The sequence below is a fragment of the Xenopus laevis genome, chromosome 3S (genome assembly GCF_017654675.1).
Source record: "Xenopus laevis strain J_2021 chromosome 3S, Xenopus_laevis_v10.1, whole genome shotgun sequence".
In the NCBI taxonomy this organism is placed as follows: Eukaryota; Metazoa; Chordata; class Amphibia; order Anura; family Pipidae; genus Xenopus; species Xenopus laevis.
Genome location: NC_054376.1, coordinates 45,861,205 through 45,884,059, shown reverse-complemented (window position 1 = coordinate 45,884,059; position 22,855 = coordinate 45,861,205). Strand labels below are relative to the sequence as shown.

Below are 22,855 nucleotides of genomic sequence, written 5' to 3'. Positions count from 1 at the left end.
TTTGTATTCAATTGTTGTGAGCTTCAAAGCTCATGTGAATCTCTGCCATGAAACTCAGGCCCTCAGACAATCATCTGGAAGAGGTTCATTTGGAGCATAAGAGACGTCTGTTGGCCAGTAGTCTTGTTTGTATTACCTCCAGGTTTTAACCCATTTTTACAATGGATTAAGCCAAGCACACAGTTTACTGTTAGTAATAAAACTTTATTCTAACATAAAGATTATTTACATCCATTTTACATCATGGAATTATTTGAGTACAATATTTATAGCAATTTTATATGATCTCACACTTTGTGTGTGTGTATATATATATATACTGTATATATATATATATATATATATATTATGTCTCAAAAAGATATTTGTTTTCCACTGCTTGCTAAATCCTGCTTACAGTGATTTGTACAAATGATACTACTTTTGAATAAATGAGGTCCCTCTTATTCTTTTGCTACAAAACACTAGGGGTCTGATTTATCAAGGGTCGAATTGAAAATTAGACTAGGGAGTAATTCAAATTTGTTTCAAGATCTTTTTTAAAAAATTGTTCTTGTGTCAAGGGTGTAATATACATTAGCTTAATTGCACATCTATCATAATAAATGCTTACAATCAGAAATACCACTTTAAAGGGGACCCGTCACCCAAAAAAATTATTCATGATCTTATTTTATCACATCAGTCAAGCAAAATTAACTTTAATTACACTATATACATTATTTGAATCTTGTTTCCTTTAGTCTGGGAATTCATAATTATAGCAAGCAGGCAGGAGCCATTTTGTGGACACTGTTATTAAGACAACATCAGCTCAGAATCTTATTTGTGCACCAGAATGGGGGACCTGATGTCCATTTCCATGCCCTGGCTACACAATTAAATGGTGAACAGAATAAGGGAATGTGGGGAGAGCATCGATTTCTAGAAAGTTCTGAATGGAAAGTGAAAGTAATTGTCTGCCCCGCCTCTATGCCCAGGCCATAGAGGAGGGGCAGACAATATTTGATTGACAGCTGAGATGTTTAAATGAGCTTACAAAAGGTATGAATGCTTTAAAGGAAAACTATACCCCCAAAATGAATACTTAAGCAACAGATAGTTTATATCAAATTGAATGACATATTAAAGAATCTTACCAAACTGGAATATATATTTACATAAATATTGCCCTTTTACATCTCTTGCCTTGAACCACCATTTCGTGACTCTATCTGTGCTGCCTCAGAGATCACCTGACCAGAAATACTACAACACTAACTGTAACAGGAAGAAGTGAGGAAGCAAAAGACAGAACTCTGTCTGTTAATTGGCTCATGTGACCTTACATGTGGTTTGTATGTGTGCACAGTGAATCTTACGATCTCAGGGGACGGCCCTTATTTTTTAAAATGGCAATTTTCTATTTATGATTACCCAATGGCACATACTACTAAAAAAGTATATTATTATGATAATGGTTAATTTACATGAAGCAGGGTTTTACACATGAGCTGTTTTAGAAATAGAAATTGGATTTCATGTTTAATTTGAAAAAGACTTTAATTATACAGCTTTTTGTGTCTTGGTGACAGGTCCACTTTAACCTTTTGTTGTCATTAACAATTAATTAATTAATTGTCATTGTGTTAACATTTTTAAGGCTGTCTTGTTAAGACATTTGCCTGGACGATCATAGGGCCTATGTAATCATAACCTGGACATGCATAGGGGCATAGGTTAAAGGAACTGCCTGTTGTTTAGCATTAGCAAAAGGTGGAAATACTAGAATAAGCTATGGTCTTTTAGCTTTATGCTTGAAATTTATTGCTGGCATATTTATAAAGCCATAGAAAAAGCAGCACAGAAATAGTTTCCTGTTCCCCTTTTTACATAACTTAAGTATATAAAAAGCTGTACATGTATAAATCTGAGAGTGTTTTTGAATCAGCTTGTAAACATTTATGTGTGGAAGCTTAGAAGCTGGCCTAGTTAATAACATTTCATAAGTTATGATACTAGGCTTTCTATTTCTATTTGTCACTTATGCAGCATTGTTCTCATCTACTTCTGAGTATCTGAGTCAAGTCATTAATATGCATCTAAAATGCCAGTGAGATTGATAGCTTGAACATTTGTGAATACATTAAATATCACAGCAGAAAATCAAATACACTGCAACACTGCAAGAATGAATTGTTGTTAAATGTACTGTAATAAGGGGTGTGATTAAACGAATCATTCTTTTTTTTTTTCAATTAATTTACCAATATAAGATGATGTGTGAGGTTTCCAACCAATAATTACAATTATGTTTGTCCAAAATAAAAGGATATGCCCCTGAATATTAATATGCAGTAGTTCTGTTCAGTTGTTCTGCCTTTAGCTACATTATATAGCAGTATTGCACAAAATCTCCCTTTGCAGACCTGCTTGAGTCAATGTAAATAACATTTTGTAGCCACAAATTGCACTGTATCTAAACACAAATATGAATTCAGAGATTTATTTCTGTCTGTCTGCAGGTTTTTGTGGAGACGCTTGACAAATGCTTTGAAAATGTATGTGAATTGGACCTGATCTTCAATGTGGATAAGGTAAGTCAAACCTCGCAGAACAGCTGGGAAAAAAAAGGCACCACCAAGATTTTGGGTAGTGTTCCAGTAAAACAATAAGGGATGTTTTACAAAGTGCAGGGCAGTGTGCAAAAAATGGGCATAAGCCGCGAAGTTTGTTGCTCTTTTGCACCCTGGGTGCAAGTATTCACCCTCCAGAATAGAGGAGCAAAGACCAATGCTTCCCCATACATACAGTGCTGCCTGCATTCAGACACACATTAGGGAGTGCAGATATATGCCAAGTGCAGACAATTCCTATAAGGGCACATAGCACAGCAGTGACCTGGCTCAAGTGATGTTGAACTTGATGTTGAGCTGGTTCATTTGCCTCCCTTAGTGCATTTGCATTGTGTATGGGGCATAAGTAAATGAGCCCTATATCATAGCTTGTTGTTTCTGTTTGCAGCCTGTGCCTCATTGTATCACTGTGTCATTTAAAGGAGAATGGGTTAAAGCTTAGCTAAAGAAGTAGGCTAGAAATGTTGTACATTATGTTTTGAACTTCTGTACCAGCCCAAGGCAACCACAGCCCTTTAGCAGTAAAGATCTGTATCAACAAAGATGCCCCATTAGCTCCCCATCTTCTTTTCTGCTGATTCACTGCACAAGCTCTTTGCTGCTGTCACTTACTGGGCTTAGGGACTCACAATATACAGTACACATAGAATATAAATGTCACAATAAAAGGCTGATTAGTAATTAATACAGATAAGTACTACATGGCAGCACAGAAACCAGTGCAATTAGCATCTAAATATAATAATCAGCTTTGTAGCTTCATCTTATATTACAGGCCAAGCTCATTTGCTGCTTGATAATTTGCAACAACCCCTAAGCTTAGCTTCTCAACAGCTGCTCAGAGCCCACTGAGCATGTGAGTGTCACAGACACTTTCCAAGATAGTGACCCCCTGTGACAAGTTTGAAGTCCTGGATCATTGCTGCTATTGAGATGCCGAAACTTTAGGCTGGTGCAATAAGTTCAGTATATAAAATATGGCATTTTTAGCCATATCCATTTTAGGGTTTAGTTCTCCTTTAATGAAGCTACAGAAAGGAGCAAATGAATGCAGATTCACATTCCCGCTTGCATTTTTATCCACTTTGTTAGTCCCTAAGCTCAGCATTTTGTTAACACATTGTCAAAAATGTCAATACAAAGAACACTCAAGATATAGGAATCTTTCCCCTGCCAGGACAGTATCACATGACCTTCCCTTCTTCCACCTTGTGGGACATTTCTCAGTCAGCCCATATCACTTATGTTTCATGTAGGTGACCAGTGGATTATAGTGACTATAGCTAGTAGCTGCTGGTTGCAAAGTATTACAGGTAGCTATGATCAAAACACCCTGTGTCTTATTGCCCTAGTCTAAATAAAAGACTTTAATTTCCTTGTCCAGAAAATAATGATGATATGTTTACAATGGCTTAAGCAAATATTTAATAAGATTTGATAACTGACTGTACTGTGCACTGCTGTTCTTTTTATGTACCCAGTTCTAACAATTATTGCAGGCAATTACACAGGTCAGCAAAAACATTAGTTTGGTAATGCTGTGCTTGTTCATTTAAGGATATATTTTACTGCACAAGAAGTCAGAAGATGGAACCTTTACAGATTTAATATAGTTGTAAAATGAACAGTAACAAAGGGGATTTGTCCCACTATCTTTTTATTTGGTTAATATTTAGCTCACCTGAATTAACTCACATAAATCGTTATTATTTTTGGCATCTGACCCTGCAATGAAGACATCTGTGGCTCTGCAAAATCCTTCATACTGGGTATTAGTCATGTGGTATTATTGCATACACAGAAAAGAAAAATTAAACAAAAGCTGTTTTTTTACAGAAAAGAACATTTTGAAACATTAAGATATATACACAGCATCCATCAGGCATTAAATGAACCTACACAGAATAAAGCTGTATAAATTCTAACTGCTTCCTTTTTCGCCGTCCCTGTGCATGAATTGACGATGGGGGGGGGGGGAAGCACGCACTAGAGAGTGCCGGTGGGGGGACAAGGGTCCGTCCAGGGGTTGGTGAAAGAAGAGCTTTGCAACCAATCAGCATTTAGATTTCAACAGTCACTTCCAAGTTAAAAAAATAAAAGCAAATATCTGATTGGTTGCTATGGGCAACATCACCCATCACCGTCAATTTATTTACACAGCATGATTAATAAGGCCCCAAAATGTTTCTTGCTTCAAGTAAGCTCCTGGTTGGCAATGGTCACAGAGAGTAGAATAGAATACCAAATGTCAAGAGACTGACAACCTCATTGTAGGGGGCCACTAGTTCAATTTTAAGTTTACTTCTCCTTTACTCATACTAAAGCAAAATCCTGTTCAAGATTCTTGGTTGATCAATTTCCATTGCTTTTGTGGGAAATTATGGTGTCTCTTTTGTGCAATAAACTTGAATGCACTTTTATTTTGAAATGCAGCAGGGCCCTATGGAGCAATTTGTATAAAGTTAATTGTCTGATAATCTTGTTTGCTCTGTTTGACCATGCAGATTTTTATTTTGCAATTGCCCAAGACCAACAAATGATAGTTTGTGTTACATAAAGAGGTTGGTGCTGCTTGGTAGGTATTCGAGCATGAAGAACCTCAGGTACTTGCATAGGTTTTATTAACCTTTTTCTGGTGAAGTAAATATATTCTTTATTCTTACATTATTTCTTATGTGATATTTGCCTATTTTGAAATTTTGAGACATTTGACTTTATCAGCTGACCCAACCAATAGGATATCTGCTCACCGTAGCAACCAATAGGATATATGCTTAATATACTGATGACCAGTAAATGCTACCTGTTGATAATGGTGATTACACCTACAAACGTTGTACCTTTTATTACATAATTCCTCTTTACTCTTGTCTCTCTAGGTGCATTATATCTTGCATGAGGTGGTAATGGGTGGGATGGTGCTGGAGACAAACATGAGTGAAGTTATCACCCAGTTTGAAGCTCAGAGCAAATTAGAAAAATCTGAGGTAAGAATTTTGAACCTTTCTATACAAAGATGAGGGTGCACAAGTTGCAGCATACAGATTACTATATTATATTTATTCCATACTAAAAGCCAGCTAGCTACAACATCCTCTCTCAAGGGACATCAAAGAGAAAGCATTTAGGGAGATGACCCACAGGGCAAATTGTTGCTTGCAGGAAATCTGTGCTACCTGCTGGTGACAAATCCCCTGAAATACCTTTGCACCTTAAAGGGATACTGTCATGGGAAAACATTTTTTTTTCAAAATGAATCAGTTAATAGTGCTGCTCCAGCAGAATTCTGCACTGAAATAAATCCATTTCTCAAAAGAGCAAACAGATTTTTTTATATTCAATTTTGAAATCTGACATGGGGCTAGACATATTGTCAATTTCCCAGCTGCCCCAAGTCCCCATTTTGAGAAATGTATTTCAGTGCAGACTTCTGCTGGAGTAGCACTATTAACTGATGCGTTTTGAAAAAAACATGTTTTCCGATGACAGGATCCCTTTAAACAATGAAGGTCATGGCCAGTACAACAGTACTTAATCTTTGTTCAGCTCACTATTTTTATGGGACCTGTTAACCAGAATGTTTGGGACCTGGGGTTTTCTGGATAAAGGATTTTTGCGTAATTTGGATCTTCATATGTTAAGTCTACTAGAAAATCATGCAAAAATGAAATAAACCCAATGGCTTGTTTTGCTTCCAATAAGTATTAATTATATGTTAGTTTGGATCAAGTACAAGGTACTGTTTTATTATTACACTCTTTAAGGTGGCCATAGACTCCAAGATCTGCTCGTTTGGCGACATCGCCAAACGAGCGGATCTTTCCCCAATATGCCACTAAACTGCATGGCTATATCGGGGTTAATTCGAACATTCGCCCGTATGGCCGAACGATCGAATTACGATGCGCCAAGCGGCTCCGACGGGTCGGTCGGGTAAAAATCCAACCTTCCCGATCGATATCGTGGCCAGATATCGATCGGGAAGACCCGTCGGAAGCCCCCATACACAGGCAGATAAGCTGTCAAATCGGTCCAAACGACCATTATCGGCAGCTTTTTCTGCCCGTGTATGGCCACCTTTAGACATTCATGGACTAGACAATGACAGAATCAACAGTAACAGTATTTACCCTTCCTTAGGTAGAGATATACAAATATATCAGACTAACACATTAGATATTAAACTTATGTTTAAGAAATAATTTTGGATATAGTTTGAATCTCGGTTTAAATGAACTGTTTAAGAATAAAACTGGGGGCACTGGGCAGTGCGAAATAAAAGTATTTTCAGTATAGTTAGCCAAAAATGTAAATCTATAAAGGCTTGAGTGATTGGATGTCTAATATAAAACAGCATCCTTCTTTGCAGCTCTCTAACTCGCTGCTAACTCATTGTCAGTAACCAATGTGCTGTACGGGACATAACTGTTGTGGGGGCCGTATGGGACATAACTGTTCAGTTATTTGGTTTTGTTCCTTAGCACACAGATCAGAAGCAAACTAACTGAACAGTTATGTCCCATGTTGCCCCCTTCAAGTTGGTGACTAAGAGGTTAGAGAGCTGCAAAGGAGTAAGCTGTATTATTTAGCCTTTATAGATTACATTTTTGGCTAACTTTTTAGCCCCATCTATTTACCCAGTTTTATTTTTACACTGAAATGTGATTTTAAGTTACTTTTTTTGGTATCTATGATGTGCTCATTCAGTTGGGCTTATGCAAAAAGGTGCATCATTTATTTTATCTAGAAATAAAACTGTCTTTTATTATACAGACATACCAGATTTAAAAGAAACCATGATAGTCCCCATACCCCACTGTGAAGTGATAGATTCTGGGATTCTCTGCTTTCCATAGTGGGTGGTGCATAGATTCTTTGGAAAGTAGAGGGCAGGTGCTGCATCACACTGTGAGCCTAAGTGGTTGGGAAAATAGTCCCTCCAATCATCATGGTTTCCTTTCAGTCTGTGGACTCAGTAATGTCTATGTACAATTTTAAATATATTTATTTAGGAAGTTCTGATGCTGCAGCGCTTTCCATAAGGCTAACTGAATTAGCTTGTGTCGTGTGGTGTAAATAGGTATATTTTACCTTTTATTTATTATTAATGCTTTGTGATTTTACAGCACTGGTTGATTAGGTAGGGGCAAATTGGTGGAGAGCTTATAGTCTATGGGTTGAAAGCCACATTAAACTGATACACTTGATATGGAAATGGCAGAAAAAAAGTTTCTGTAACCTAGCGACATGAGTAAGTGCTTCTACTAGTTATTTTTTGGTGCCTTTGCCTAGAGAGGAAATTAAGGATGAATCACTGTGAGGACAACATGTGTGTGCAGCTGTAGCGAGTATTGACATATATATATATATATATATATATATTGCTTGTAGTTGTCCTCTTGCCTTTGAGGACTATAAATAATTGGGTACATAAGAACCATCCTTCATTGCATATTTTCTTCTTTACATACTAATGGTATAATTGTGTAATGAAGACGTATCTGAAATAAGGCACACAATACAACTACTACTTTTTTCTTAATTGCTAATTAGCCATAATATTTCTTTGATTATTTGCATTAAGACACATACTGCAAAGCTGTACAAAAACCAGGCGAGTCTGCAACATGCATCTTAATTAAATGCAGATTATGTTGAACGTAGATTTAATTGACCGCTTTTAAAGACGGAGGAAGGTAGGAGCTCACTTTTAACACTTTAGTCAGATCATTTTAATGTTTGAGTGCCAAGGCACTCCTCTTGAAAGCTGCATTGGTTTTAATCCATCTTCCACAGTGACAGATTTTTTAATTAAAGATACTATTACAGGAACAAATTGTTATAGATTTCTTGGTGTAAGAACATCCAGATGTGTAAAAAACATAAGCCAAGAGACTTCCACCTCCAAGGAAAGATTGAGTTTAGTTTCCCAAGCCTTCACAGGAACTCCAGGCTTTGGATTAAAATTACATGTCACTGTAACTGAACTTTAGAAATTTAAGGGTGAAATAAATCATATGGTCAGTACTTAGCCAATGCTTCTTTGGCAGAAGATACAGCACCCTTTTGCATATTGTAGTTTTTTACCTATTTTAGTTTGCCAACTCTTTCAGACTGTATAATATTGCCTGGGACCTGTTGATGGACAGCAATGTCCTAGTCTTGCTACAGATCTTAAGATACAAGACTTGTGGGCTCATTAAATATGGCAATATGATCAGGATGTAGGTATTTTTTGGAAATACCCACCCCCCCCACCTTGCACATCAGTCAAGGTTTACATAGGAGTACAAGGGTCAGTAGATGCAACAAACCTGAGCCCTGCTTGAATTGAGAGTAAGCTGGAGTGCAAGTGGGAAGTGCATGGTCAGTAAGGGGTATATCATAAATAATCCCTTTGGACTTCACCTATCAATGGCACTACTGACTGAATAGTGCTGCCTGCAAAGTACTAAATAGTGGTGAAAAACTAAATTTTATTTTACCTGCAATGCAGCATTTTTACCCAGCATTCCTTCATAATTTCAGTTGGGAAAGAATATGTATGCAGCGGACCTTGCACACAATTTTGGCATAATTGTGGTACGTTTTTGGTAAATCTGCAGCTGGTTGTCAAGGCATCACTGAGGGTGTGGTCTGCTAATGAAACACTGGAGTTACCCCTAATTAAAGGAAGTGGGTGTATCCTTGTACCCTATTCCACAATGGATATGTATGCTGCCAGTATAGCCCTGTGCAAGTTTGCTGTGCTGCTGTTTTGATTGGGACAACTTTGTTTTTGATGGGGCAATATTTGGATAATATAGTAAAATCAGGTTGAAAAAGACCAAAGTCAACTCCTCAAAATGAAACCAAGTGTCCATACACACACACTGGTCCATCCATATGCTTTCATAAATTATATATACCAATATCTATACTAATTGTAAATGGTTGTAAAGGAGTGCCTTTTTCTGGGATTCAATTGAATATCACCATTACATACTGTTAATACTGTTACTTTTTTATGTTCCAGAAAGTGTTTTATTCTCTGGAACATTATACATAGAGATGTCATATATTTATATAGCTAAAAGGTCACTGTATCATTTTACTCTGCCTTAGCTGAACTGTATTTGGTAAATTAGCAAAAGGTATCTCCAAGCAGCAGTGTAATAAATGTTATTGAGCCTTTCAGATAAAGGATAGTTGATCTGTTGTCTTATTGAACACCAGAACTGATACTGAGATTATATCTGCCATAAAGCAAGATAGGGCTTCTGTTGTGCTTTTGTTGAACCAGGAAACAGCATATAAAGTTTCACTTAATTCAGGGGTGAGCATAGATTTCAAAGTTAAATGAGGAGTTCATCCTATAAAAGGCATGTAAAAGAGCTAATGCACTATAAAGGAATAGAGGAGTCACCCAATTATTACTTCCATCCCAGTCATGACAATGCAAGTCTCATGAACTGTCCAAAGCATTTTGAACAGGTTTTAATATCTTGCTACCCAAGCTGACCAGATTTTCTCACTAAAAGCTAATGGCAGGGGGGATCAAGCCTGTGAATAAGACCAATGCCCAGGTCAGGAGACCAGCGAAGGAGACAGGTCTATGAAAAATATGAATATGGTAAATAGTTGGAATATATGAAATTTACCTTGACACAGTATGGTGGTTTGACAATTTTATGTTCATAACTTTGTAACTAAATATTTAATATATGTACTTGCACAGAAATGAAAGAGAGGACTGGTGCATTGATCAGTCCCCTCTCTTTCAAATCCTTGTAGCTAGTTTGGCCAGAGCAGTTGAACTTTTTACTTGTTGTGCTCCAATAAACCCCTTTTTGTGTATTTCTAAAAAAACAAACAATTCTTATTAATTTAATGATTTCTTTTTAATCTGTAATAATAAAAATGTACTTTGTGCTTGATGTTTGTAAAGTTGCATACCTTTGCCTTTCCCTTTCCATTTGCTCTTCTGTAATCTTTAGGTTTACAAAGTGCAAGCTTCCCATTTCCATTAGCAAGTGTGTGGGTGACCCCTCTAGCTTTGTCATTGGACCCTACCATGCATGGCACTACTGCATGTGCCCCTTCCTTACCAGGCATGTTTGCATATTATTGATCAAATTGATGCAATGCAGCAAATCAATGCATTGCCCGTTCATCACAGAGATGTAGGCAGTGTGTGCTGATGCAGCTAGTGGGGTGGGCTTTGTCTGGCTGAGTGGGAGCTATTATGGTATATCTGGCATACGTACATTGATAGCTCATATATTTATATAGTTAAAAGGTCAGTGTATCTGTTTGCTCTGCCTCAGCTAAACTGTATCTTAACCACACTGATTAGCAAAAGGTATCTCCAAGCAACAGTGAACACAGGCACTCATACTGAGAATAAATCTAGACTATCTGCCATAAAGCAAGATCGTGTTTTTGCTGTGCCAGAAAGACAGACAAAATTCATATGGGGAATTATAATGTACATTAGGAAATTAATTCCTCTATGTGATCATATAATATCACAATGCACTAAAGGCATTGATTTGAACAGCAAACCTTAAAGGAGAAGGAAACCCTGTAGAAAAAACCCAGAGGACTTCACGGCATCCATCTTCCGGGTCCTCTGTAAGCAGACTGGGAGAACGGAATGTTGGCGCATGCGCAGCTGAAGCAATTTGCCGGTATTTAACAACTGCACGTGTGCCGAAATTGACAGAGATCTCCCAGTCAGCTTACCGAGGACCCGAAAGATGGATGCCGTGAATTCCACTGCCAGAATCTGCGACGAGGGGTAAGTATAAAGTATGGGGCATTTCTCCGGTGAGGGGTAGTAAGCCTGGGGGAAAGAGGGAGGGGGTCTATGTGGGGTGGGGGATACGGGTTTTTTTTTTCTACAGAGTTTCCTTCTCCTTTAAGATGACAAGCACAGTTTGATAGTTGAAAAAATCTTGTCTGAAGTTGAGTATTCCCTTTAAATTTATTTGTAAATGTAATTGCTTTTGAAACAACTTTCTCTCTATTCTTCTGGCCTTCTTAAGCTCCTCTTGCTACACCCCACCTTTCTGTTTTACCTTGTTTACCCAAGCATTTTATTAAGTCTCTGGGAGCATTTTGGGCTTAAAATAAGTAGGTTGTAGTTGATCAAGCTCATATTGTCCCATGTATAGACAGGTAGATGCCTTGCCTTCAACATTATTGTTTTAGCTCTGAAGATCATTGTGGTCCACGTCTGGGCTGGGATTCAAAATAAGCTTTGGTGTTTTAAAGGAATTGTTCAGTGTAAAAATAAAAACTGGGTAAATAGATAGGCTGTGCAAAATAAAAAATGTTTCTAATATAGTTAGTTAGCCAAAAATGTAATGTGTAAAGGCTGGAGTGAATGAATGTCTAACATAACAAAACACTACTTCCTGCTTTTCAGGTCTCTTCAGGTACCCTAGCAAGCATGCATTGATTTGAATAAGAGATTGGAATATGAATAGGAATGGGCCTGAATAGAAAGATGAGTAATAAAAAGTAGCAGTAACAATACATCTGTAGCCTTACAGAGCATTTGTTTTTTAGATGGGGTCAGTGACGCCCCATTTGAAAGCTGGAAAGAGTCTTAGGAAGAAGGCAAATAATTAAAAAAACGATAGAAAATGAAAAATAGAGACCAATTAAAATATTGCTTAGAACTTGCCATTCTATAGCATACTAAAAGTTAACTTAAAGGTGAACCACCACAAATGCATACATGACAAGGGCCTGTACTTTCTACTGGTCAAGTAAGGAGTGTACAGATTATGATTTCCTTCAGCCACCTTAGTAGATTTAAAAGGGATACTGTCATGGGAAAACGTTTTTCAGCTATCTGGCTGTTAGGGTCCAAATTACCCTAGCAACTATGCATTGATTTGAATAAGAAACTGGAATATGAATAGGAGTGGGCCTGAATAGAAAGATGAGTAATAAAACGTAGCAGTAACAATACACCTGTAGCCTCCATTTGAAAGCTGGAAAGAGTCTGAAGAAGAAGGCAAATAATTGAAAAAAAACTATAGAAAATAAATGGATTTCAGTGCAGAATTCTGCTGGAGCAGCACTACTATCTGATGTGTTTTGACAGTATCCCTTTAACTTGAAGTGATTTCCCAGTAGTATTAAAGGAAAACTATACCCCAAAAGGAATACTTGAGCAACAGATAGTTTATATCAAATGAAGTGGCATACTAAAGAATCTTATCAAACTGGAATATATATTTAAGTAAATATTGCTTTTTTACGTCTCTTGCCTTGAACCACCATTTTGTGATGGTCTCTGTGCTGCCTCAGAGATCACCTGACCAGAAATACTACAACTCTAACTGTTGTAGAAGAAGTGTGGAAGCAAAAGACAGAACTCTGTCTGATAATTGGCTCATGTGACCTAACAAGTATAGGTTGTTAGTTATGTTTCTGTGCACAGTGAATCGTACAATCCCAGGGGGCGGCCGTTATTTTTTAAAATGGCAATTTTCTATTTATGATTACTCAATGTCACATACTACTAAAAAAGTATATTATTATGAAAATGGTTTATTTACAAGAAGCAGGGTTTTACATTTGAGCTGTTTTATGCAATATCTTTTTATAGAGACCTACACTGTTTGAGGGGTGTAGTTTTCCTTTAATGTATAGCAGTGATTCTATCATTGCCCTCCTGTACGTCACAGCCATGTATGTCTCTTCTGAAAACTACCTGTTAGTCATTAGTCAGAAAGATGAGTAATATAAAGTAGCAGTAACAATTCATAAAAGTCTCTCTTTCCATTTTCACAAACACACTCCTTTCATCTACAAAACATTGTTTCATATGTCACGTTGTGCAGCTAAATAAGGGAAGATGATATTCTGCTACAGTATGAATTTGCCGCAGCCTCATACTAGCAAGACCCAGGTGTCGTTCAATTAGAGTCTCTTTCTGGCCAGGCAAAACTACCTGTAGATGCACCATTATCAGCCAGACTGCAGAACTAAAAATAATGTTCAATTCATTTGTAACAGAAGCAGAAAGGGGCACTATCAGTTATCCGGAAACCCGTTATCCAGAAAGCCCGTCTCACATAGACTCCATTATAATAAAATAATCCAAATTTTTAAAATTAATTTCCTATTTCTCTGTAATAATAAAACAGTACATTGTACTTGATCCCAACTAAGATATAATTAATCCTTATTGGAAGCAAAACCAGCCTATTGGGTTTATTTCATGTATGTGATTTCCTATTTAAGGCATGAAGATCCAGATTATGGAAAGATCTGTTATCCGGAAAACCCCAGGAACCGAGCATTCTGGATAACAGGTCCCATAACTGTTTGCTTTAACAATCAAGATATTGAGCAACAAGCTTTCACTTCATTGCGGTTATCGCAGAGACAAAATATTATGTTTCTTGGCCCACTCAGAATAAGTATACACATCTATTCGCGATTTATCACAATAACTTTTTAACACACAAGCGATTTTATTAAACCGATACTTTCCATTCTAAATATCCGAGTGTCTCTTTTATTCTAGGATTTCCTCGGCATGATAATATATAGTTTATTTTGTCACAATTATACAGCTATCTCCAAATTGGCAGCTCTGTATTGAGTTTTGATAACAGGCCCAAAGCAACCTGCCAGTGTCTTGGATTTCTCCACAAACACCCTAATGCTCGTTTTTTTCTTTTATTTTTGCCATGTTAGCAATTTATACCTGGATTCTAAATTGTCAAACCTTAAAAGAACACTTCTGATCGTTTGGAAGAGGTAAGCTGGCCACACAGATTTTTACAAAATCTGTTCAGTTTCCAATTAAACTGCGTAGTTATTTGAGCCGGTATGCAGCCCCCAAAATGATCACCTGGTGATGCAACTGAAATTTTAGATTAGTGCAATTTAGTGCAAAATGGGTCAGTAAGTTGCATATCCCGGTGTTTTTCCACAATTAAAATGTCATAAAATGAAAACAGTAAACGTTAAAAGTGATCTAAAGTTTTCTTGTTCTTTGAGTGGTCCGATTACAGATCAGATTTTGACTGATACTTCAAAACTGTAGATCTGTAAAGAAATAAAATACTGAATATTGTCTTCAAATAAGAGTAAAACCGTGGTGCCTTTTTTTTTTACCATTTTACTTTATATTCAGGAAGTAAGTCCAGAAAAGCACTAAGAACCGAGGCAGTAAAAGTCCTAACAACCGTTTGCCTTGTTTACTTCAGAGGGGAGCTGCCCTATTGTCCTCACAGTAATGCCTGTCTGCAAGCCAGAAAGTGAAATATTCAAGTTATGTTGGCCACACACAGGTCGAGTTCCTGGCTATGAGACCAACTGATTAGTAGGATAGTTGGAAAATGACAGAATTGTATAACAGAATCTGTGAGTTTGATCCACTCCATAAACAGTTGTGCTGTATACTCTAATATGATTCTTATTAATATGTATAGTTATATGCCTGAGGGGATTGCACTTTCCAAATTGCCGCACACAAGCCCACTTTAAGGTATGCTGAATGTTCGTTGTGGAGCTATGACGTCCAGCTTCTACTAATAAGAAGAAAATAACTTAAGGCCTGAAAATTGGACAGTCTTGCCATATTAGAATCTTTAGTGTTAATTATGCTGCACTGTCATGTGAATGTAGCAATGTGCTGTAGCTCTTTTATGGTGGACTTGCTTGAAAGCATTGTTTTCTTCTAGAAAGTTGTGCTCCACTAAAGGCTACAGGCAAATATGGTGCCTCTTGTATTGAACGTAAAAATCTAGTCAAACAATGATGAGTTTTAGGGGCTGATTCACTAAGGGTCGAATATCGAGGGTTAATTAACCCTCGATATTCGACTAGGAATTAAAATCCTTCGACTTTGAATATCGAAGTTGAAGGATTTAGCGCAAATACTGCGATCGTACGATCAAAGGATTATTCCTTCGATCAAACAATTCGAAGGATTTTAATCCAATGATCGAAGGAATATCCTTCGATCAAAAAAAGTTAGCCAAGCCTATGGGGACCTTCCCCATAGGCTAACATTGACTTCGATAGCTTTTAGATCGCGAACTAGGGGGTCGAAGTTTTTTTAAAGAGACAGTACTTCGACTATCGAATAGTCGAACGATTTTTACTTCGAATCCTTCGATTCGTAATCGATGGTCGAAGTAGCCCAAAAAAAACTTCGAAATTCGAAGTTTTTTACCTTCGAATGCTTCACTCGAAGTTAGTGAATCGGCCCCTTAGTCAAATGGCATGGAGCTGCCAGTGCAAAAGTGTATTATAAACATCATAATTTTCTCTAAGAGGATGAAGTGATCAAAACACACATAACAAAACACATCTTGCATGATAAAAATGCAGATATTGGCATTCTAAATCAAAAAAATGGAATGACAATATAATGTATTGTTGCCCTGTAAAACTGATGTGTCTGCTTCAGAAACTGTACAATAGCTTATATAAACAAGCTGCTGTGTAGCCATAGAGATCCATTCAAAGCTGAAAAAGGAGAAAAGGCACAAGATATATAGCAGATAACAGACAAACTCTGTAATATACAGTAGGATTTCTCAGAACTTGTCTGTTGTCTACTGTGTATCCTGTGTGTAAATGGCTGCCCCCATGGCTACACAGCAGCTTGTTTATATAAACTATAATTGTGTTACTGAAGCAAACACACCAGTTTTACCAGTACAGGGAACAGTACAGTTTATTGTCGTTCCTATAAAACTCTTTACATTTTAGATTTGAATGTTCCTTTCTCGATCGTCCCTAGGCAGCACAGGGCACGAATGGGTTAATATCAGCGTTCCCTCTAGGAGGCAGGATGGATCCAAAACTTTGACCCCTGCTAGGGGGCTTCCTCTTCCTGTATTAACCCCACCTACTTCAGTTTTTTTCCATCCTGCAGGAGGTAGGATGTCTAGGGAGCGTGGCTCCCATACATTCAAGGAATAATTAATTATATATTTTCATTTTTACAAGGCAAGCTTCAGCGCTGCCAGGTTATTGAAAATAACACTGCTGGTTTTATTCCCAAGGCAAGCTTCAGCGCTGCCAACTCATGCAAATAGCATTAACACCGCTATATTTCTCAGGCAAGCTGCAGCGCTGCCAACTCGTGGAAATAGCATCAACACTGCTATCGGTTTAAGGTAAGCGAGAGTGCTACCAATTACCAGGGCACGCTTCAGCGCTACCCGTACGGGAGAGGTCAAAGGCATGCTTCAGCGCTGCCATAGAGCCTTCCCGCCGCCATCCCCCAGTCACTCCATCAGCGTGGCTTTCGCGCCACACGGAAGCTTCCGGCCGCCATTTAGGTGCGCAGCAAGACGCGCAGTGCTCAGCACAGCGGGGGGGAACGAGCGGATAGTAGCGGTCACGATTTAAGACGGCTACACGTTTGGAGAACCACTTCTCAGGCTAGTTACGGCTGGTACAGCTTATTATTTCCTATTTTCTCACTTTATTCTACACTGTGGCTATTACTATACCTCCTTAGTCTTTAGCCTAACATGGCGTCTGACCCATCTAAACATATGCTGGAAAAGCAAGACATTCAATCAGGCTCAGACACAGTCTCTAGTAAAATAACTAAGAGACACAAGGAGAAAGAGGTGCAGCATCACCATAAAAAACACAAAACTCACACAGAGACCAAGTCAGACTCTATCCCCATATCGGACTCACAGTCTGCCTCTGCACCTCAGATTCCAGATTGGTTTCTACCGTTTCAAACATCACTTTTAACTATGTCATCCGCTATGGAAAAACTGGCGGCTAACCAGTCACCCCAACAACCTTCCACTTCTAAACCTACACAACGCTCCTCTCAGATAGAGGATATTTCCTCTTCATCAGAGGAAGAAGGGGCTATCCCAGAGGAAGATTCAGATTGGGAAGATACTGATCAATTAAATATTCATTCAGACAGTTCACACAAATCACAAGCTGAAGCGATTCATTCGTTACTAACAGATATGTTTCACACAATAGGCATACAGGAGGAACAAAAGGAGTCCAACACTTTAGACAAGCTTTTTGGTCCAACACGAAAGAAACAAAAGTTCTTTCCAGTCCATGACACAGTACAACAAGTTATAAATAAAGAGTGGAAAACTCCTGACCGCAGACCGGTCAAGGATAAAAGAATGAACATAGTGTACCCTTTCGACCAAACTCATAAAGATAAGTGGGAAACAATCCCCAAGGTGGATGCCCCCATTGCACGATTGGCTAAACGTACAACTATACCATTAGAAGACGGTACCGCTTTTAGAGACCCCATGGACAGGAAGGCAGAAAATCTATTAAAGGGTTCTTTCTCATCCTCTACAGCCGCTTTCAAACCAGCAATTGCGGCAGCATGTGTGTCTCGTACCATGGTCTTATGGCTAGAAGAAGCACTAGCAGCGGTGACAGATGAGTCATTCGATATGCATGGACACCTCTCAAAACTGCTAAATGCAGCACATTTTATCTGCGACGCTTCTACTGATATGCTTCAGTTACAAGCCAGAGCATCAGCTCTTTCAGTAGGAGCCAGAAGAGCGCTATGACTCAAATCTTGGAGCGCAGACTTGGCTTCCAAGAAAAATTTGGTAACCCTACCTTTTACAGGGACGTCATTATTTGGTCCAGAGCTAGATGTGTTGATCAACAAGATCACTGGGGGTAAAAGTAACTTCCTTCCCCAAGACAAGAAACCCAGACCACAAAACCCACAACAAAGAAGACCATTTAGGTCATCGAATTTCACTCGGCGTTTTCCACAAGGATCTGGACAACAACAACAACAACAACCATACTCTAATCAAAGTAGAGGCAATTTTCGCCAATCCAAGAAACCCTCTTGGAATTTTCAAAGGCGCACCCCTAGGGGTACGTCAGACAAACCACAGGATGCATGAAGAGACGACCTCTTCCGAACTTGTGGAAGCGGTAGGGGGGCGTCTTCTCAAGTTCAGGGAGGTCTGGCTCACAACCACGCCGGACACATGGGTCCACAACATAATATCTGTCGGCTACAAGCTAGATTTCAAATCCAACCCCCCTCAACGGTTCCGTTTTTCCTCCATTCCAACTTTACCGGCAAAAAAGCGAGCCTTACAAACAGCAATACAAGACATGCTAAAAGCCAATACCATAGTTCCAGTACCAACGGAACAGCGACATCAAGGGTTTTACTCAAACCTGTTTCTGATACCCAAAAAAGATGGATCACTACGGCCTGTGCTGGATCTAAAATTCCTAAACAAATTTCTACACGTTCCATCATTCAAAATGGAATCTCTACGATCAGTGATTGCAAATGTAGAAAGAGGGGATTTTTTCACGGCCATAGATTTGAAGGACGCTTATTTACACGTCCCTATACATGTAGACTTTCAACAATTTCTACGCTTTGCCATTCAAAGAGAACATTTTCAATTCCGGGCGTTACCCTTCGGTCTAGCAACAGCCCCCAGGGTATTTACAAAAATCATGGCAGCACTAGTAGCACACATGCGGCAACAGGATATCTGTGTACTACCATATCTAGACGACCTTCTAATAAGGGCACCTTCTTACTCAATAGCGGCATATCAGACCAACCTATGCAAACATATCCTAGAAGAACACGGCTGGAAGATTCACACCGAAAAAAGTACATTGACTCCAACACAATCCATCATCTTTTTGGGAGTAAAATTCAATTCAGTACAACACAAGGTGTTTCTCACCCCTCAAAAACAAGCAGTCATTCATACAGCAGCAAAACAGGCAATATCTCGACAGACACTGTCAGCCAGAAGTTGCATGCGACTGCTAGGGCTCATGACGTCAGCCATAGAAGTCATCCCATTCGCACAAGCTCACATGAGGCCTTTCCAACTAGAGTTCCTCCACAAATGGAGAGGAGATCACAGCAAACTCGACTCCCCCATTTACCTCTCAAAGGACACAAAACACTCACTCCAGTGGTGGCTTCAGAAAGAAAAGCTCATGAGAGGGAAGATTTGCTCCATTGCAAACTGGTCACTGGTAACCACAGATGCCAGTCTCACAGGTTGGGGAGGAGTTTTCGGTCACAGATCGGTACAAGGTCGATGGTCATTGGAAGAATCCTCCCTACACATCAACATACTGGAGATACGGGCAATTTTTCTATCACTAACACACTGGTCGGATCTATTGGAAGGGCATCCGATAAAAGTCAGATCGGACAACGCCACGACTGTGGCTTATATAAACCACCAGGGGGGCACACACAGCAAGGCAGCTTGGCGAGAAACGTTCCGTATCCTTCAGTGGGCAGAAAGAAAGTCATGCAGATTGAAAGCCGTTTATATCCCTGGTCAACTAAATTGGGAAGCAGACTTCCTAAGTCGGACGACTCTCGATCCGGGAGAGTGGAACCTACACAAGGAAGTGTTCCATCAAATCACAACCAGGTGGGGCACACCGCAGATAGACCTGATGGCCAGCAAGTTCAACAACCAAGTGACACGGTATTGCTCCAGGTACCACGATCCAGCAGCATGGTCCATAGACGCGATGACAACAGAATGGAACTTTCCACTGATTTACATTTTTCCACCCATTCCAATGATACACCCTATCATACGGCGACTGCGTCTTTTCCAGACAACGGCAATAGTGATAGCCCCATTTTGGCCCAGGAGGGCTTGGTTCTCGGACCTACGAAAATTGTCAATTGCCCCGCCCTGGCCACTCCCAAGCAGACCGGATCTATTGATGCAGGGTCCCTGCCAGCACCCCGCATTAGAAAGACTAGCCCTGACGGCTTGGCTATTGAGACATCCATTTGGAGGAACAAAGGGTTTTCAGAAAGAGTGACTGATACCATGTTGAAAGCCCGCAAACCTTCAACAAACTCAACATACCACCGTATATGGTCCGCTTACATTTCTTGGTGCAGAGTTAAACGGGTAAACGATCAAACGTACTCGATTCCACACATTTTGGAATTCTTGCAAGACGGCATGGAGAAGGGTTTGGGTGTCAATTCACTTAAGGTTCAGATTTCGGCGCTGTCAGTGCTCTTCCAAACACAAATAGCGTCACTGCCAGACATAAGAACTTTCATCCAAGCAGTAGGCCACATTAAGCCTCCATATAAAAATCCACTTCCACCATGGAACTTGAATCTCATACTCCAAGTATTACAGGGGCGGCCATTTGAACCCTTAGCAACAATAGACCTCAAATTCCTTACTTGGAAGACAGCTTTTTTAGTAGCGATAGCTTCCGCTAGACGCGTATCCGAGTTGGGAGCTTTAACTCACAAGCCTCCATTCTGTATCTTCCACGAAGATAAAGTAGTTCTACGAACAATCCCAACTTTTCTGCCAAAAGTGTCATCCGAATTCCATCTTAACCAGGAGATTGTGCTAACACAGAAGCAGAGCCTAACACAGAAGCAGAAAGGCGTCTACACAATTTAGATGTAGTACGAGCACTAAAATTCTATCTTCATAGAACAGACAAACTTAGGAAATCAAATTCTCTTTTCGTACTATATGGAACAAATTGCAAAGGTAACAAAGCATCAAAGATATCCATCGCAAGATGGATCAAAAATCTCATAGTATTCATTTACAAACTCAAGGGATTACCTACACCACTAAAAGTGACGGCTCACTCCACTAGAGGCCTGAGTGCTTCATGGGCACTATATAATCAAGCATCCATGGAACAGATCTGTAAGGCCGCCACTTGGTCCTCGCTACATACGTTTACAAAGTTCTATAAATTCAATGTCTTTGCATCTGCAGAGGCCAGTTTTGGAAGAAAAGTTCTTCAATCAGTTGTTAAGTAGTTAAGGGTCTGTCGCTCATGTTAGAGCCGTTCATTCTTTGTCCTTACTACTATCTTTTTTTGTTAAACTAATTTTCTTCTTCCCACCCTTTCTCTAGCTTTGGGACTAACCCATTCGTGCCCTGTGCTGCCTAGGGACGATCGAGAAAAGAGGATTTGTTATCAGACTTACCGATAAATCTCTTTCTCGAAGTCCCGTAAAGGCAGCACAGGAAGTTTCCCACCCCATGCTTTCACTATACTATCCTCTTCATAAGCTGTGCTAGTCGAAACTGAAGTAGGTGGGGTTAATACAGGAAGAGGAAGCCCCCTAGCAGGGGTCAAAGTTTTGGATCCATCCTGCCTCCTAGAGGGAACGCTGATATTAACCCATTCGTGCCCTGTGCTGCCTTTACGGGACTTCGAGAAAGAGATTTATCGGTAAGTCTGATAACAAATCCTCTTTTAATGCATATAGTGCTGAAGATGCTCCTTAGACTTTTGTTAAAAATAATCTTACAATTTAGTGATTTCCTGAGACAAGACCAGTCACAGTGACAAATGCTAGGGGGAAATGCTAATGGCTTTGGGGAAAACTAGTACTTTCTGCTTTGAATTGACAAACGCATCTTAAAAGGCATGGAAGGTGTCAAGTGTTAGAGTTCATGTAACCTCTGATAGAAAGCTTTGGATTGGAAAGCCTCTGGGGCAACTTGGATACAGAACTTCACATGCAGGTGGCTAATGGGTGTCTGATGGATACTGCATACAGACAGATGGCTGACTAAATAAATTGTACACGAAGGGCCATTTCACATGGGCATTTTCATTTGTTTATAAGATTGGGACCCAGGTTTAAGCACATCATAGTATAGTTTGTATACTCTTGACAAGAGTGAAAGTGAAAATAGAGAAACATCATTTGAACTCCCAAAATAACACTAGTGTTTAAACGACTCATACAGTATAGATGAACCTTGGCTTCTGACTAGGCAGTTGTTGGGAACAGATAATTCTTACTTGCAAATATTGTTTGTACTCTAACACTTAGGAGGTTATTTATTATATCTCAAATTTTTCTAGTCTAGTTTTAAAGGAGGAAACACCTCAAATTCTTTGAGAGAAAAAACTTGGAATTTTTCGAGATTTATTATACCTGGAAGCTGCTAACGATTCGTATCCGAAAATACTCCAACTAAATCCTGTTGAAATCATGTAAAAGTCAATGACAGATGTTCCCTTTTACCTTTGGAACATGTTTTATGTCTTCATGGTTCTCTAAAGTTTCTGGCTGTTTGTGCTGGTTTTTGTTCGATAATCTAAATTATCCAAGTTTTCTGGGCGACAACTCGGGAAAAGTCAAGTTTTTGGAGAGTCAGTTTGAAAAAGTTGCACAATTCGAATTGATGTTTGATTTTTTCACTGAAAATGATTAGTGAATAAAGGGGTTTTGGTAG

General features: G+C 39.1%; 1 protein-coding gene across 3 annotated transcripts in view; it reads left to right on the top strand.

Moving 5' to 3' along the window:
* Nucleotides 1-22,855, top strand: part of ap3s2.S (adaptor related protein complex 3 subunit sigma 2 S homeolog) — a 31,990-nt gene that overhangs the window by 8,630 nt on the left and 505 nt on the right. The window contains exons 4-6 of one of the 3 annotated variants that reach the window (XM_018254398.2): nt 2,505-2,576; nt 5,495-5,602; nt 14,316-14,378. In XM_018254398.2, the coding sequence (XP_018109887.1) occupies nt 2,505-2,576; nt 5,495-5,602; nt 14,316-14,336 (201 nt within the window). In that variant the 3' untranslated portion in view covers nt 14,337-14,378. 3 annotated transcript variants of the gene reach the window in all.